Raw genomic sequence first — 15517 nt, 5'->3', positions numbered from 1 at the left:
TTACACCCTTGTCTCTTGAGTATGTCAAAGAATAGAACAGGCCCTTACCAGAGCTCAGTCTTTCTCCCTGAGAATGTTTTGTAGGCATTAAATATTTAGGAGCTGATAATTTAGCTCAGTTATAGTCCCATAATTCACTATAATTAGGAGGCGGTCTCGGAACCATATAAAGGCCTAATTCATTGGGTATGCCCAAAGAAAGGCAGTGCCAAATTTTAAGTAGACAGCAGAGAGCGGTGAGCAGGCCTTATCTGACTGACTTTAAGTCAATACCCACCACATGGGATTGGGATATGATCTGATTATGTGTAATGATTGTGCTAAAGTGTCTGAAAATAAGGCACATAAGGAGCCTGTGTTCTTCTACCTGTGTTCTTCTGTGCTTAACCTAGGTCTTTGGATCAGGAAAGTTGTAACCTTTTGACAGGCTTTGTTTCTGGCAAGTGGAATGCATAGATCTTATGCCTATCCTGTTTCTTTCTTTACTTTATTTGCTAGGGAGCTCACAGATAAAGGTGTGCCCCACCATCCACAACTGTACTACAGTTTTGTGGCTAAGAGTCTATTTTTAAGTTATACAGTGCTAGGTTCAAGTTTGCGTTCTATCACCTACTGATTTTGTGACCTTGTGCAAGTTTCTTAACTTACTTATTTTTCCTTTTGTCCTGAATTGATGAGCTTTAAGACCCTCTTCTGGCTTAGAATTATCAGAAATTCCTAATAGAATGCAACTTAATAAATACACTATATACACTAATGAATATACTATATATACTAATGAATATACTCACATATGTTTTATACAAAATTTAAAAGTGCTAATTTGAACTATATGCCACATTTATTACTAACCCTCAGGTTTGGGCTGGAATTTAATTTTAGAATTTTAATACTTTTACAATGAGAAAGAATCCTAGAGATCAACTAGTCTGGTATTTGGTATTTTATTTTTAACCAAACTGTTCTATAGTGGGGGACCAAGTGGCAAGACCCCAAAATAATCTTTGTAAATGTGGAGTTGCTTTGAAGTTCCATATTCTATCTTAAAAAGTCAAGGCATCCTGCTCCCCTGCTCTATTATTTCTTTTTGTTTGCTTTAAGAGAAATACAATGTGTTAAACCCCTTATTATGGAATAAATTTGGCCATGTAGGGAGGGATGTCATATTTTTTTGCTTCCAGCACTGCTGGCACAGCGTGGCACATGTCTCTTCAAAAGATAAGCCAATGGAGCCCCCCAGAAATGTCCTGACTTGCCCAAGGTCCTCAACTATTATGTCATTTTTGAACACTTCCTGCTACAGGTTCATGGTAGGCATTGGTACCATTTGATAGTTCAGATTCCAGTATTGGCAAGAAGAGGTGATACCGTGTGTGTGTGTGTGTGTGTGTGTGTGTGTGTGTGTGTGTACATGCGTGGATACTTCTGACCCTGAACACATATCTCAGGACAGGCCAGAAGGGTGGTGAGCCTGAGGTTGTCCTGTGTGTGTATTTAAGTGCACACATATAGATCCCTATACTGCACTGGGAAGAAGAGAGGATACTTCTAAGGGTGGTCTCCTGTATGTGTGTGTGTGTGTATGTGTACACATGTATGTACACAAGGCGCATGTGCTTGCCGAGTCTTCAGGTTATGGTTTACTATGTTATTGATGAAGTTTTGCCTTCAACTTCAAGCTTCATTTTTGCTGAGAGAGACTTCTGAGTATATCAACTCAGCAGATTAACACTAGTTTTAAACTGTATACCACCCCTCATGCCAAACTCAATGTGAAGAAATTACATCAGGGAGAAAATATAAAGAAACATAAACTAGATACTACTTTCAGCATCCACAAAAAGCTACACTCTGCATCATCATCAGATGGTTCTGGTAGGTTTCAAGGTAGTGCTGAAACTGAGAGTTAACAACTGCTGCTCATTTGAAATGGGTAAACTTGACTAGCAAGGTGACTTTCTAGGCTCTCACACTTTTGAGAGCAAAGGGTAGATTTGAATTGATCTGCTAAACATCTAGTTATCTCTAGAAACCATAAGACAACCTTGAGAGTAGCAGCCATTAGCCATGAAATGGGCAAACATGTCACTGATACCTGGTGCCTAAGAAAAAGCAATGTGCCCATATCAAACTTTTGCTTCAGTTGGTGGTGGTGGCTGCAGGCATAGGCCCTATGTCTAGGCTAGAAGAAAGGATCTTTTCTTTTGGAAAGCTGGGCTCTATTACAATGTTCCACTGGCTCCACTTGCATATTCAGGTTCAGGAAGATCCTAAACAGAGTGTTTCTGAAAAACTACAAGTTGGAGTCCATGTAAAATGTGATCTGGGCTCATAACTCACCATAAGCCTACATCAAGGTAGCTCAGAGTGTGGGCTACCCTGATAACAGCCCAGTACCCACCATTTAAGAAGTCCCGCTGTGTTTCTAAGACTTGGTTGATGTCCTGCACCCAGGCCTGCTGGATGTCGGCGTTGGCAGCTTGCAGGATGACTCGCTCAGAAGTCTCCCTGTTCATAAGTGCAAACTTGCAGGGGTCGTTGTCCACGTTCTCCTCCAGGACCAAGTAATTCATCTGGAAGAAGTCAAATTAATGCTTTTCATATTTATGTTGTTTTAAAAGAGCAACATTTTATAGTTACTCAATGTTTTTATTTTAGGATCTGTCTGGATCTAATAGCTACATACCTGGGTTTCTGTTTTCGAGTGAATGACATCATACTAGCAACTGGCACCCAGTCTGGTACTTTTTCTTGGATATTTACCCTCCATACCAAGAGGCTGTTATGCTGAAAAAGCTTCCAGGTTCTGGATCCTCACTCATTCTAGTGCAGCTGTGTTAGGAAAGCAGCTGCCCCAAGTTCAACTCCTGCCCCTTCTCATTCCCCAGCTCCCTTACCTTGATGCTCTTCTTGAACATGTAGCCTGGGGTGAGGGATCCCTTCCTGAGCAGTTCACTGAAGATGACAATTTGCTCAAAGAGGAACACGCGTCTCTCCTTGGTCCGGGACTGCATGCCTGCATCCAGCTCAATCACATAGAACGTGTCCTGCTGCAGCAGCTTCCCCTGAGCTGTCAGGGTGCCCTGATGAAAAGAAGGACTGGGTGAAGTCAATGACAAGCAGGGAGAAGGCCACTGTCTGTGGGGGTCCAAGGAACCTGCCTCCCTCGGGACCAGGACAATAGCCCTTATATGCGAAAAAAAGCCTCTGGGCTATTGTTAGAGCCTGAATTGAAATCCTTTCCCCTGTCCCCCTCCATTCAGCTAGGGCAAACTATGGTACTTTCCTGTTCATACAAGGGCTTTGGAATGAAAGGGAAAGCAGGCCAAGGAACCACTAAGAAACAGCTTCAGGAAAATGCCTGAAGGAAAGGAGGTGAAATTATTAACTAAAAAGATGTTCAGGAATTAGGCTGGAGGTTCTTGTCTTCTATTAGAAGTTGAAAGGAAATAGGTGACATGTGGAGCAAGAAGTGGCCGTTCTGTCTTCAGAGCTCTGAGAAGTGTGCTTGACCCATGCTCCCCTGCAGCATGGGTCAAGGACCCAGTACTCTCGTGGCCAACAACCTAGAATCAACCTATGGCCAAGGGAAGTGGTGTAGTCAGGGCCACACAGTCTGATGAGCGGGGCCTGTCTTTTCCTTCTATTGTTTCAGTTTGTGCCCATCTCCGATAGTGCTGGGGGGATCATAGAAAGGTGCCTGTATTTTATTTTATTTATTTATTTTTTAAAAGATTTATTTTAAAATACTGGGTACAGTCAGAAGTGCGGGAGGGTGAGAGAATTCACCAGAGCCAGAGAGGGGAGCAGAACAGGTAGACTGACTGAAATAAACTGCTGAGGGGAGCAGCGGGCTGCAGGGGAGGTCTGTGCGCCATGTGGGCCCCTCGCCCAGCAGTCAGGGATTGAATGGGTGCTGCAGAGGCTGCGGGCAGCTTCGCAACCCAATGCTCAACCGCTGTGCCACCAGGGAGGCCCGGTGCCTATATTTTATAAAGTGGTAGACATTTTCTGGGTAGTGTGATCCATCTTAAATTAATTCTAGTTACCAGGCCACTTGAAAATCAGTCCAAGAAGTGGTGCCTACTTGGTTTGTCAGTTTCTAACCAGATTTTCAGAGATATCTTCAAAGGGAAGATGGCTCAGCCCAACAGGTCTTGACAGATGCTATTGGAGATCCTGTTTTTCCTACTGTTTCCAAACAAGAAAACCCAGACATCTGAGTCAGTGTCCAGAAGAACTCCTCTACCTGTATTTTCTTAGATGGCACCTTCTGCCTGTGAGGGCAAATGTGAGCCATTCTCTGCATAGGATGCCTTATTCCAAACATTACCCACCACACAGATTATTTCTCTTTCATGTTCTTAAGAGAACTCTGCTTTCTCTTTGGATCGTGACTCCTTATTGTTAGGTCAGCAGCCAAACAGGCTTATCTCTATCCCAGTCCCAAGTTAATATTAAGTCATTGACCAGCTAGCCAGAAAAGTTCTAAAACTCTATTAATATTACATAAGAGCCTGACCCTCTGCCAACACTAAAGGGAAAGCCAGAAGATTTAAAAGAGAGGGAGTCTAAGTGAGGGGGCTTACTTCTCCCTAGTCCAAAGTCATGGACTTCAGAAGCACGTTTGCTGTCCTTCCTAATTAGCTGAAGAAATGCAAAGCAGATTCTCTGGGACTGGATGCAAAAAGGAGCTGTGGTACTTGATTTAAAGAGAAAATAGTCGTGTATTCCTTTGTGTGGCCTGTGGACACACATGTATTCGTACAACACAGCCCTTTGTAATCTACCTGGTGCCAGACAGCACACGGGATGCTGAGCCTCCTGTCTGCAGTCAGTCTCTCCAGACACCCAGAGGAAGTCAAGCCAGCCTTCTGCTCAGAAAACTTGGGGGCATTGTGGTTAAGAGCAGAAGTAATTACTATCTGGTGTATTCAGAATAGCCTCAGACCTGGCATAGCTCCAAGAGACGTGTAAAACTTCATCCATTATGACTGAAGAAACACCATAAGGACTTGGTATATTGCTGCAGTGTAACCCTGTTTACTCTAGTACTTCGGGGGTACCATGGAGAACAGGGAACCTATGAAAATGAACAGCAAGGGGCCTCCCCGGTGGTACAGCGATTGAGCACTGGGTTGTGAAGCTGCCCGCAGCCTCTGCAGTGCCGGTTCGATCCCTGGCCCCCAGGTGAGGGTCCCACATGGTATGCAGACCTCTCCTGCTGCGCCTGCTACTCCCCTCAGCAGTGTACTTCATCAGTCTGCCTGCTCTGCTCTGTTCTCCGCTCTGACTGGTGAATTCTCTCACCCTCCTGCGCTTCTGACTGTACCCAGTGCTTGTATAAAAAAATAAATAAATGTTAAAAAAAAAAAAAAGAAAGAAAATGAACAGCAAAGAAAATGAACAGTTCCTGATCACAAAAAAATAATGGAAATCAAACAAGCACACCAAGAGGGACTGGAAGGACCAGGAGGATAAGAAAGCTTGACTCAGAAAACTCAGTAATGTAACTCATTAACCCAAACCTGAACACAGCCTCCCCTAAATCTAGTTATACAGTAGTCTGCCTCAAAAGTATTCTATCTATCCTAACCTGGCCAGAAAAAAATAATTCTTAATTGTCTCAACTTCTAGGAATCTCTTTTCCCCAAAATGGAATAATGAATCTCAGGTTGCAGGGTTACCAAGAATCAGGATTAAAAGATCTACCTCTTTCTCTTAGGGTCTCAACAACTACTAAGTGCCTGTCAATAACATTGTCAGATCCAAATTTATATTAATACTCAAAATCTTGGTTAATGTATAAGGATGTAAACTAATAACAGTTATTCATTAAACTTAAATCAGGAAAGTTAAATTGCTCTTTAAAGATTCATTGCTGGACTATTCACAATAGCTAAGCTTTGAAAACAGCCCAAATGCCCAAAAATAGATGACTGGATCAAGAAGATGTGGTACATATATACCATGGAATATTACTCAGCATTCAAAAAAGATAAACACATGCAATTTGCAGCAACATGGATGGCGCTGGAAGGGATCATGCTCAGTGAAATAAGCCAAAAAGAAAAAGAAAAATACCGGATGGTCTCACTCATAGCAGGAATCTAGAAAACTTAAATAAGGGACCAGGAAAATGAATAGCTATAAGAAAGTGAAAATCAAAATCAACAAAAAACTATGAACCAGAGACACTTTTTGGGGGGTGGGGGGCGGGAGGGGAGGGATTGGGGTCAGAATGGGGGGGTTGCAATTGTATGGGGAATATAAAAATAAAATTTATTATTTAAAAAAAAATTAAAAAATAAAATGTAAAAAAAAATTGTTGAAAGATATTGAACAAGAGATAAATAAATGGAAAAAATGTCCTGTACAAAAAAAAAATTATATAAAAAAAAAGAATAAGTAAGTTATGATATGACACAAATTGTCATATCATATCATATCATTTTAAGGGAAAGTGAACACTTTCCAGCTGATTTTATGAAACTAGTATAGCACTGACATGCATTTAGAATAAAATAAATGTGCAATATATATGAATCTATCATCAGCTAGATGGACTTCCTTTCTTATAAGGACACCCATAGGAGATAATACTATGCTTTAGTTTATACTCTAGATAATTCCTATATTTTAATAAATGTTTAAGTGTATTTTAAAAAAAAAATAAAGATTCATTGCTGGGACTTGAATATTTGCCATCCTTTAATTCATAAGTGGAGTCCTAACCCCCAGTACCTCTACATGTAACTTTACCGGGAGATGGGTGTTTATGCAAGGAATCAAGTTAAAGTGATGTCATTAGGGTAAGCGCTAATCAAATGTGACTGGTGTCCTTTCTTTTTTTCTTTTTTTTTTTTAAAGATTTATTTTTATTTATTTTATACAAGCACTGGGTACAGTCAGAAGCGTGGGAGGGTGAGAGAATTCACCAGAGCCAGAGCAGGGAGCAGAGCAGGCAGAAGGACCGAAGGACACTGCTGAGGGGAGCAGCGGGCGGCAGGAGAGGTCTGCGTGCCATGCGGGACCCTCCTCTGGTGGCCGGGGAGCAGCCAGGGATCGAACCACTGCTGCAGAGGCTGCAGGCAGCTTTGCAACCCAGCACTCAACCACTGCGCCACTGGGGAGGCCCTGTCCTTTCTTTTTAAAAAGGGGAAATTTGAACACAGTTAAGTTCATAGGGAAGAGGCTGAAGATAGAGGAAGAACACTATGTGAACATGAGGACAGCCATGGACAAGCCTCATAAAGAGGCCTGCACGGATGCTTTCTTTGTGGCCCTCAGAAGAAACCACCCCTACCTATACTTTTTCCTGGTCTTCTAGAAATGTGAGATGACAAATTCCTGTTGTTTAAGTCCTCCAGGCTATGGAACTTTGTTCTGTCATCCCTAATAAACTACTACATTCACTAAAAAAAAAAAAATAAATAAAATAAAAATTCTGCGGACATCCGAGAGTTTCTCCTAGGACTTGATTCTTGTATTTATGCAATATATAACTGATAAGGGATTTATATCCAAGCTGTGTATAAAAGATCATACAATTCTGCCATTAAAAAGTCATAAAAAGGGGCCTCCCTGGTGGTACAAGGGGTTAAGACTCAACTTATGAAGCTCAACGCAGCCACTACAGCACAAGTTCAATCCCCGGCCAGGGAGGTGACCCACATGGTGCAGCAGACCTCTCCTGATTCGCCTGCTGCTCCCCTCAACAGTGTATTTCAATCGGTCTGCCTGTTCTGTTCCCCACTCCGTTTCTGGTGAATCCTCTCACCCCCCAAAACTCTGGCCTGTACCTTGGATCTTGTATGTATAAACAAATGAATCTTTAAAAAAAAGTCATAAATAACCCAATTAATGGGCAGGAGATGTGAATAATTTACAGAGGATGTACAGAAGGCCAAATAAATGATCATCATGGATTCTAAGAGAGGTGCAGATTAAAAACACAATGAGATACATTCTCACAACAGTGAGAATGACACATATCAAAAAGATCCTGGAGAGGATGTGGGGGACAAAGGAACCTATTAAACTGTTGGTGGGAATGTAAACTGTTGTAACTATTAAGGAGAGCAATTTGGATTTATGTTAAAAAAGTCAAATTGGAAATACTCTAGGAATCAGCAACCCCACTCTTGGGAATATATCCAACGAATGCAAAACCACCAACATAAAACCACTTATGTTCCACGGTGTTTGCAGCAGCCTAATTTACATTAGCTAGGACACCCATGGACAACTGGGTCAAGAAGATGTGGTATAGCCACACCATGGAGTATTATATAACCACAATAAAGGATGAAATGCAGCCATTTTGAGCAAAATGGAGGAAATGAGAGAATTATGCAGCAAAGTAAGTCAGAATGATAAAAACAAATAGTGGACATTTATGTAACAGACAATTTGATAATATAAAATACTTTCAAAAACCAGCGGATATCAATTAACATCCTGAGGGTTAAGAGGGAGGGGAGGAGAGGGACAAAGGGATAAAAAGGGTGGTAGTGGGCAAAAATGTGATTAAAAACATGTAATTAATATGTTTTCTAAAATTTTTAAAATGACAGCAACTGATTTCAAATGACCAAAGGAAAATGCTGGTCTTTTGACTGTCTTTCAGAAAACTTTGTAGTCCAAAGAATCAGAGCAGACAAAGACAAAGAAGGACTTGATTCTTCTCTTTAGAAATGTCCACTCTGATGTTTTAGAGCTAAAAATGTTCATTTAATTTAAAAGTCAAGGGCCTCCCTGGTGGCGCAAGGGGTTAAGACACAACTTATGAAGCTAACGGCAGTCACTGCAGCACGAGTTCGATCCCCAGCCAGGGAGCTACCCACATGGCGCAGCAGACCTCTCCTGTCTCACCCACTGCTCCCCTCAGCAGTGTATTTCAGTAGATCTGCCTGTTCTGCTCCCCATTCTGTCTCTGGTGAATCCTCTCACCCTCCCCCACCACCCCGCACCTCTGGCCTGTACCCCAGTTCTTGTATGCATAAAAATAAAATAAATTAAAAAAATAATTTAAAAGTCAACCGCTATAGAGACCTGCTTATTAGGACCACCCTCTCCAAAAGAAAAGTGTTCCCTTTCCCCTCCAGTTCTACTTTCACCATGCACTTCTGTTTTCCACTACATTCCCAGCATTTCTCAGGCAAGAAAGAAAAGGGAAGAGAGGTCCTTGCCAGGTCCACAGTGATGAGGATTTTTTGGTCTTTCTAATCCCTTGGGAATCCTGACTCCAGCTCAGCTGACCGCTCTGGAGCCTCTATGACTGCCCAATTACTAGACTTCCCAAACAGATGCATCTTCTAGACCTGGGAACCAGAGGCACAATGGTGCGGATGGTGAGAGAAGTCAGAGGAGGAGGTGGGCCACAGGGCTTCAAAGGGAAGCAACCTCCCAGCCAGGGGTCGTGCTGCCCAGAAGAGAGGGCTAAGAAGCAGTGTTAACAGCTCACCTCAAAGCCCTGCAGGCGTCCCAGATTCATCATGTCATTGCAGCGTTTTGGAACAAGGCACATTAACTCCACTGCTTTCTGTGGGAAAAACAATCAATATAGGCTCAGGGTAAGGAACAGCGCTCAGGCAGGAAGTTCAGGGCGTTCTATGCTGGCATCAGGGGCCTCCTGGTAGCTCCTTGATTCCAGGAAAGGCTGCTGGCCTGTGCTGCTCACTTTCAGAGGCGTGTGGGATTGTCTGTTCTAGGTGGAGGGTGTTGGTCATTACGGGGCTCCATGTGACTCAGTGATTGCATGTGGGGAGAATACTACCCAGCCCATTCTTTTCCTACCTTCCTACTTTTATCAATTCCCTTTCCTTCTTGTATTTTCTATCTTCTCTTTGTTGCTTCCTGGCTCTCCAAGCAACAGCTTAGCCTGGCTTGTGAAACACTAGAGGATTTAACCTAAAATAACCCGCCAGAATGGTTTGTAACTTCTCTGGTTTAAAATAATCCCCATGGTGACTTTGTCTCATAGGACTTCACTTGGGGAGTAATCCTCAGGGGCAGGGGAGGGAATGAAAATGGAGTTTCTGGATTCATGGGTAAAACTACACAGTGAAGCACCCAATCTCTGAGGGATGTTAGAGGCCTCAAATACAACCCTTCCTACCACATGTCACTGGGAACCACAAGGAGACCAGTTGGCATAAGTGCTGGTTTGTTCTGAACAGAAATCTTGAGTTCTAGAAAAAACTCTTAGTGCATTTATTAACACCTGCCATTCATCATCCTGCTGAGCAGTTGTTCTCAAGGGGCTTTTACTAACATCGGTCAGCCTGGACCCTTGGCTGCCCAGTGACAGCTCTCCCTTTTAGAGACAGACATGCAATATTGTCCCCAAGAACAGCCAGCATTACAAGTAAAATACTCACCTCGATATCTGAACATTCCAAACCCGCCTTCTCGCTGTATCTCAGGAAGTCCTAGCAAGTGGGGGAAGCAAGGAAGGGTGTGGGAAGGGTGAAATCAGTTAGGAAACAGTGCTATGAAAACTTAGCATCATGAAACCACAGTAACACCAGAAGACTTTCCCTCCCACCAGAGATGGCCATGGTTTGTTGTAGCTGAGATATTAAATTACAAGTCATATTGGATATGATAACACAGAGAAAGCGCCCCAAGTCTTCAAAGATACAAAGCTATGAGAAAAGGGAGAGAGGGAGGAAAGAAGGGGACAAAAAAAGTGTGTGAGCAGGGAGAGAGGGGATTATGACAAGAAAGGGTAGGAGGACAGAACGTTAAATCTCTCTCATTTAAATTATATTTCTGAGACCAAACTAAACTATTTTAAAAAAGCAAAATATAATCAAATTTTAGGTATTATTTATCTAATGTTTTTAGAGTTTTTCCTTTCCTTTTTTCCCTTGTACTCCACCTTAATTTTTAAGGCTTTATATTTTCTAAAAGGTACCAAGCCAGTGATTGTTGCAAGAAAGAAAGCAAATTGAAAAAAAGAAAATCAATCAACTTCAAATGCAGAAACAACAGTTTTATAATTTATTTGGAGACAAAGCTGATCAAGTAACCGACAGACAAGATAAAATCCCACTTGTCCTCATTAGCTCATGGGAGAAGTGTGGTAGAGATGGAGCCTCAAACTGACCTGTATCCTAACACAGGCCCAAAGCAGACACCCCTCCAAGCTCACCTCTCACTTACCTTGAGGAGCAACTGATACTTTGTTATTCTCTGGATGGGCTTGATAAGGAAGTCGCTAAGTGTCAGTCTTTGATTTATCTCCTGTTTCACCTCCTGGAACATAAGGAAGTTTATGTTTAAAAAAAAAGGAACCAAAGAATTGGGGTGCTCTGCATCACAGTTCCAGGCAGGAAGCACAGGTTTTTGTGTTTGTCAATAAAAGTCTGGAATCGTCAAATTGTGCAAGAGGTAGACTTGGCTGTCCAACTGCTGATTGGTCGTTAACCACATGAACACACTTCGCCATCACCAGCCTGCATGCCATGTGCTCTCAGAGTCTGGGTCCTCTCCCCAGTCCTGGGAGCAAGGTGGAGTGGGTAGTCTGTTCTCTCGATGGTTCCAGAACCAAGCCAAGAATGAATGGCTTCTCCTCGGGCACAAACCTATAGGGTGGTGTCCAACTCAGATCTGCAAATACTCGATTTTGGGCACTTCTCAAATGATGGCATTGCCTCTCCTCCAGCAAAGCCAACACTTCCAGCCTGGGGCAAAACAAACACTTGGAACTACTTGACAGAACCTCTGGGAATCGGAGCAGAGACTATGAGGTGACTGTGTCCACCTTACTTAACAAGGAGACACATCCTCAGCAAGCTGTCTCCAGGGGCCTGTGAGGAAGAGTGTGGACATAGACTGCTCTGGGGTCAAGGAAGGAGGATAGGACGGAGCCCTGAAGGAGGCCTGAGGCAGTCTCTGAGCTACAGAGTCATTCTGCAAAGGGAGGCATCTAAAAGCAGTGCCTACCCTGCCACCTTGGTGCCCCTCAAGCAAAGGGGGTCCTCAGAATTTAGCTAAGATGCTAAAGGCTCTGTTGAATCAGCTATCCCTGCCCTGAAGGGCCAGCAGAGCTGTGTGAGGATGGCAGCTGTGTTTCTGAATGTGTCTGTCTCGGCCAGAGTTTCTTCCCCTCAACTGGCTTAGCAAAAGCCAAAGCAGCTTACTTCAAAGTAGGCGTCGTATTCAGCCACAATGTACTCTGAGCGCGGCTTGTTCTGGCAGTACCACACGTAGATGTGCAGCTTCCGCTCCTGAAAAGGCACAGGGAAGGCACTCAGGCATCTGGGGCCTCGAGCTCTGAGTGCTTTTGATCTACATGTGGGGAGAAGCAGAGACACGGTCTACATTCTGGGGACACATCAAGGCAGCTGAAGAGTAGACAAGAGTCCATCATTCAAACTGCGGGAAAGACTGAAAACAATAACAACTCAGAAGTGTGAGAAGGGAGCAGGTCAAGGCAAAGCAGAAGAAGGAATTTTAAAGTGAATGTAAATGAGCCTGGCGGGAGGGGACAGGCTGGCGGTGCCAGGAAAACACTCACATGTTTAATAAAGAGCTGTGCCAATCTGTCTTGTTCTTGGATACATTTTTCCAGTTCAGTCAGGAAAAAGCTAAAAGGAGGAAAGGGATAAGAGAAGGAAGCCACAATTTTTCAGAACTGTATTATTTCACAGTGATAAGTGACAGAAGATTCTCAGCAAACTCTACCCCTGAGGCCAGATGCAGGAGGAGGATGGAGAGCCTGCAACAGGCTCACCCCTCAGGGCATGCAGCACTTACTCCTTATGCCAGTCATAAATCTGGTGAATATTTCCAAACACGATTTTATCTTTTCCTCGCATGTCTTCAGGGACACCCTTTTCTTCTATTCTCTTCATGAAACCCTGTGGCGCAGAGGCGATAATTAGGAGAACATCTTCATAGAAGCTTTGCAGGCTCATCCCACACCACAGCCCCCGGGAAGCCCCCACTCTGCATGGGTTTGAGGGCAGTGCTTTCCTGTGCGCTTGCAGTTTTTTCTTTCTTTCTTTCTTTCTTTTTTTTTTTTACCAGTTAGTGAAGACTTAGCCATTGAGCAGAGTGAGACACAACTTTCATGAAGTACTGGGTCCCTTTCTTTGTCTTTAAGAAAGCAGGACATAATGTAGTATATACAGATATTGAAATATAATGGTGTACATCCGATGGATAATGATATGTAGCAATGTTACTTCAATAAAAATTAAAAAATAAAGAACAAAGAAGAAGAAAATCATCTGTCCCCCTGTCTTCCCAATCCCAGTTAATTATGTCCTCAAAGGCTTAGAACTAGATAAATCTGGCCTAGAAATACTTCTTAATATGTCATAACTTTAGGTTCTGTAAAATGTTATCAAATATAATCTCATTTTAACTTTTAAAAAAATCAAGTTTTGAGGTTGCAGAGGCAGTATTTATCCCCATTTGACACATGAGAAAACCAGGGCGCTGGGGAGTTATGGCATTTGTCTTCAGCCAAATCTTACATCACTTATGTCTGACTTCCCTGGATAACAGTTTCTTGTATCCTACTCCTAGGCCCTTTATTCCTAAGCTGGCTGCTTATGGGAGTTCCTGTACCCTCTACTGCTCCCATCCCCCTTTGGAAGAGAGACTAACTTCCCACAAGTCCTCATGCAGGTCCTCCATCTGCCAGGTCAGTCTGCTTGTCCAAGGCTCAGGACAAGCGAATACAGAATGTTAAGTCAGATTTTACAGGTTGGGGACTTACAGGCCCAAGGGAAAGAACCAGTAGAAGATTTACTTTTGAGGCCTGCGATTTTCAGACTTCATATTCTTTTGTTTAAGATGATTAACAACAGGCTCTAACATCTAAATTATCCATTTGCTTTCTTAGATTTTCTCATTCAAGTATCTAAATCCCCCTAACGTAAATCACTATATAGAGAGGGATTTTATTTACTATCAAGTTAACTGCAACTGTGGACTTCTCATTGTTGCCTTATTGGTGTTGGGCTTTTCCTTGTCTGTCTTGCTGGTAGCCGTAACACCCTTATAAAAATCTAAGGACACAAAAAAACCCAAGGTTTCATCAAGAGTAAACTGCTTAGGGCCCACAGTGGCACATGGCTCTGAAGAATGAATGTCCACATGGTTAAACACCAAAAACAGCTCTTAGGACAATGACTTAGTCACCTAAAACAAGGTGACATGAATTTAGCTCTAAGAGGCTCCCTGAAGTGCTGCAATATGCAGGACCTGCCTCCTAAATCCTGATAATAGTTTAAAAGGAAAAATAAAATTACTTATGTATTTTTTATTTGCTCTATTACCCAGTTTAGTTTCATTTCTGCAAATACACAGGTAGAGAAAAATACATGGAACCCTCAAGTTGAAACACCTTCACCATGTAGGGTCTAATATGCCACTGGCTAGGTGACCCCAGACCCCTCGAGCCCTCTACTCACCTCCACCACAATCCCCAGATCCTTGACATAGTCTTTCTCTGTTTGTACCAGCTCATTCAGGACAAACCTGAGCAGGAGATTAAGAACAATGAAAGTTCTTCTTTGTGAAGCAAGAGATCTTTCCACTTAAGTTTGCAGGAAAGTCACATTAGTGACTTTATGATGAGACCACCATGAATTCCACTCTTAGCACCTGGCGGGAGGTGCTTGCTGCTGTTTGCTCTACAGAAGGCCCTTCCTGGCGAGCAGAGGGCACAGAGGCTGGGAGAGGGCTTTCCCAGCTGGCCCACAACAGCCAGACCACGGGCGATGCTCCTAACCCAGAATTCTTCCTTCCACCCCTCCTCCTTCTCCCTCCCTTGTCTATAACTTAACAATCACACAGGCACACAGTGCAAAGGAAAATGACCACCTTGGCAAATGAGTGATGAAAACTTTGAGGCCAAAGGATTGACATGAAAATTTTCTCCCCTCTTTTTAGCTTCATTCTTTGTTTAACAGCAGGAGAAAGACATTTGTCTGATAACCAATCTTTGAGGCCTCAGAAGCACTGACACCAAGAGAAGTTTTTGAGATATAGAAGCTACAATTATTCAGATAGATATCTACAGTAAGCAGCCTGCAAAACCCTCAGTCAAAGCCAGAATGATGGACTGCAGACACTCCATAACCACAGCGTTGAAGCAGCACCCACCCAGTCCTTTACCAGCTGAGGACTAGGAGCGAGATCATGTGATTTTTTGGTTTCTTTCTGGTTAATGTTTTTTCCCTCTTAGAATATTTACTTTGTGTCAGTTGCTTCATCTGGACTTTCTCTTGCTAATATTAAGGTAGGTGTTGTAAGCCTTGTTTAATATAGATGAAAATACTGAGACAGGAAGGTTAGGTGACTTGCCCAAGATGACAAACTGAGTAGCAGAGCTGGGATTTGAACCCACTTGTATAAGAGCCCAAAGATGCTGCCCTTTTCACTGTTGCTCGTTGCTGGTAAACTGTTCACGCTGACTCTCTGGAGTCTGTGAGGCCTCAAATCCAAACCCTCCTCTTTCTTCTTTTCCCTCCTTCTAAGCAGTAAAGAGCTATCC

At 43.0% G+C, this 15517-nt stretch overlaps 1 protein-coding gene across 12 annotated transcripts in view; it reads right to left on the bottom strand.

Moving 5' to 3' along the window:
* The window catches only part of KALRN (kalirin RhoGEF kinase), a gene marked incomplete at both ends in the record, with an annotated part of 649897 nt that overhangs the window by 40671 nt on the left and 593709 nt on the right, over positions 1 to 15517 (bottom strand). For all 12 annotated transcript variants that reach the window (XM_084231955.1, XM_084231944.1, XM_084231956.1 and 9 more), the window contains 9 exons: positions 2402 to 2573; positions 2898 to 3083; positions 9467 to 9544; positions 10383 to 10433; positions 11170 to 11262; positions 12150 to 12236; positions 12527 to 12596; positions 12766 to 12869; positions 14433 to 14499. In XM_084231955.1, coding sequence (XP_084088081.1) covers positions 2402 to 2573; positions 2898 to 3083; positions 9467 to 9544; positions 10383 to 10433; positions 11170 to 11262; positions 12150 to 12236; positions 12527 to 12596; positions 12766 to 12869; positions 14433 to 14499 — 908 coding nt within the window. The remainder of the gene's footprint in view (positions 1 to 2401; positions 2574 to 2897; positions 3084 to 9466; positions 9545 to 10382; positions 10434 to 11169; positions 11263 to 12149; positions 12237 to 12526; positions 12597 to 12765; positions 12870 to 14432; positions 14500 to 15517) is intronic.

The sequence above is a fragment of the Talpa europaea genome (assembly GCF_964194135.1).
Source record: "Talpa europaea genome assembly, chromosome: 4".
In the NCBI taxonomy this organism is placed as follows: domain Eukaryota; kingdom Metazoa; phylum Chordata; class Mammalia; order Eulipotyphla; family Talpidae; genus Talpa; species Talpa europaea.
Note: the sequence above shows the minus strand (reverse complement) of the source record. Positions and strands in the feature narration are given on the sequence as shown.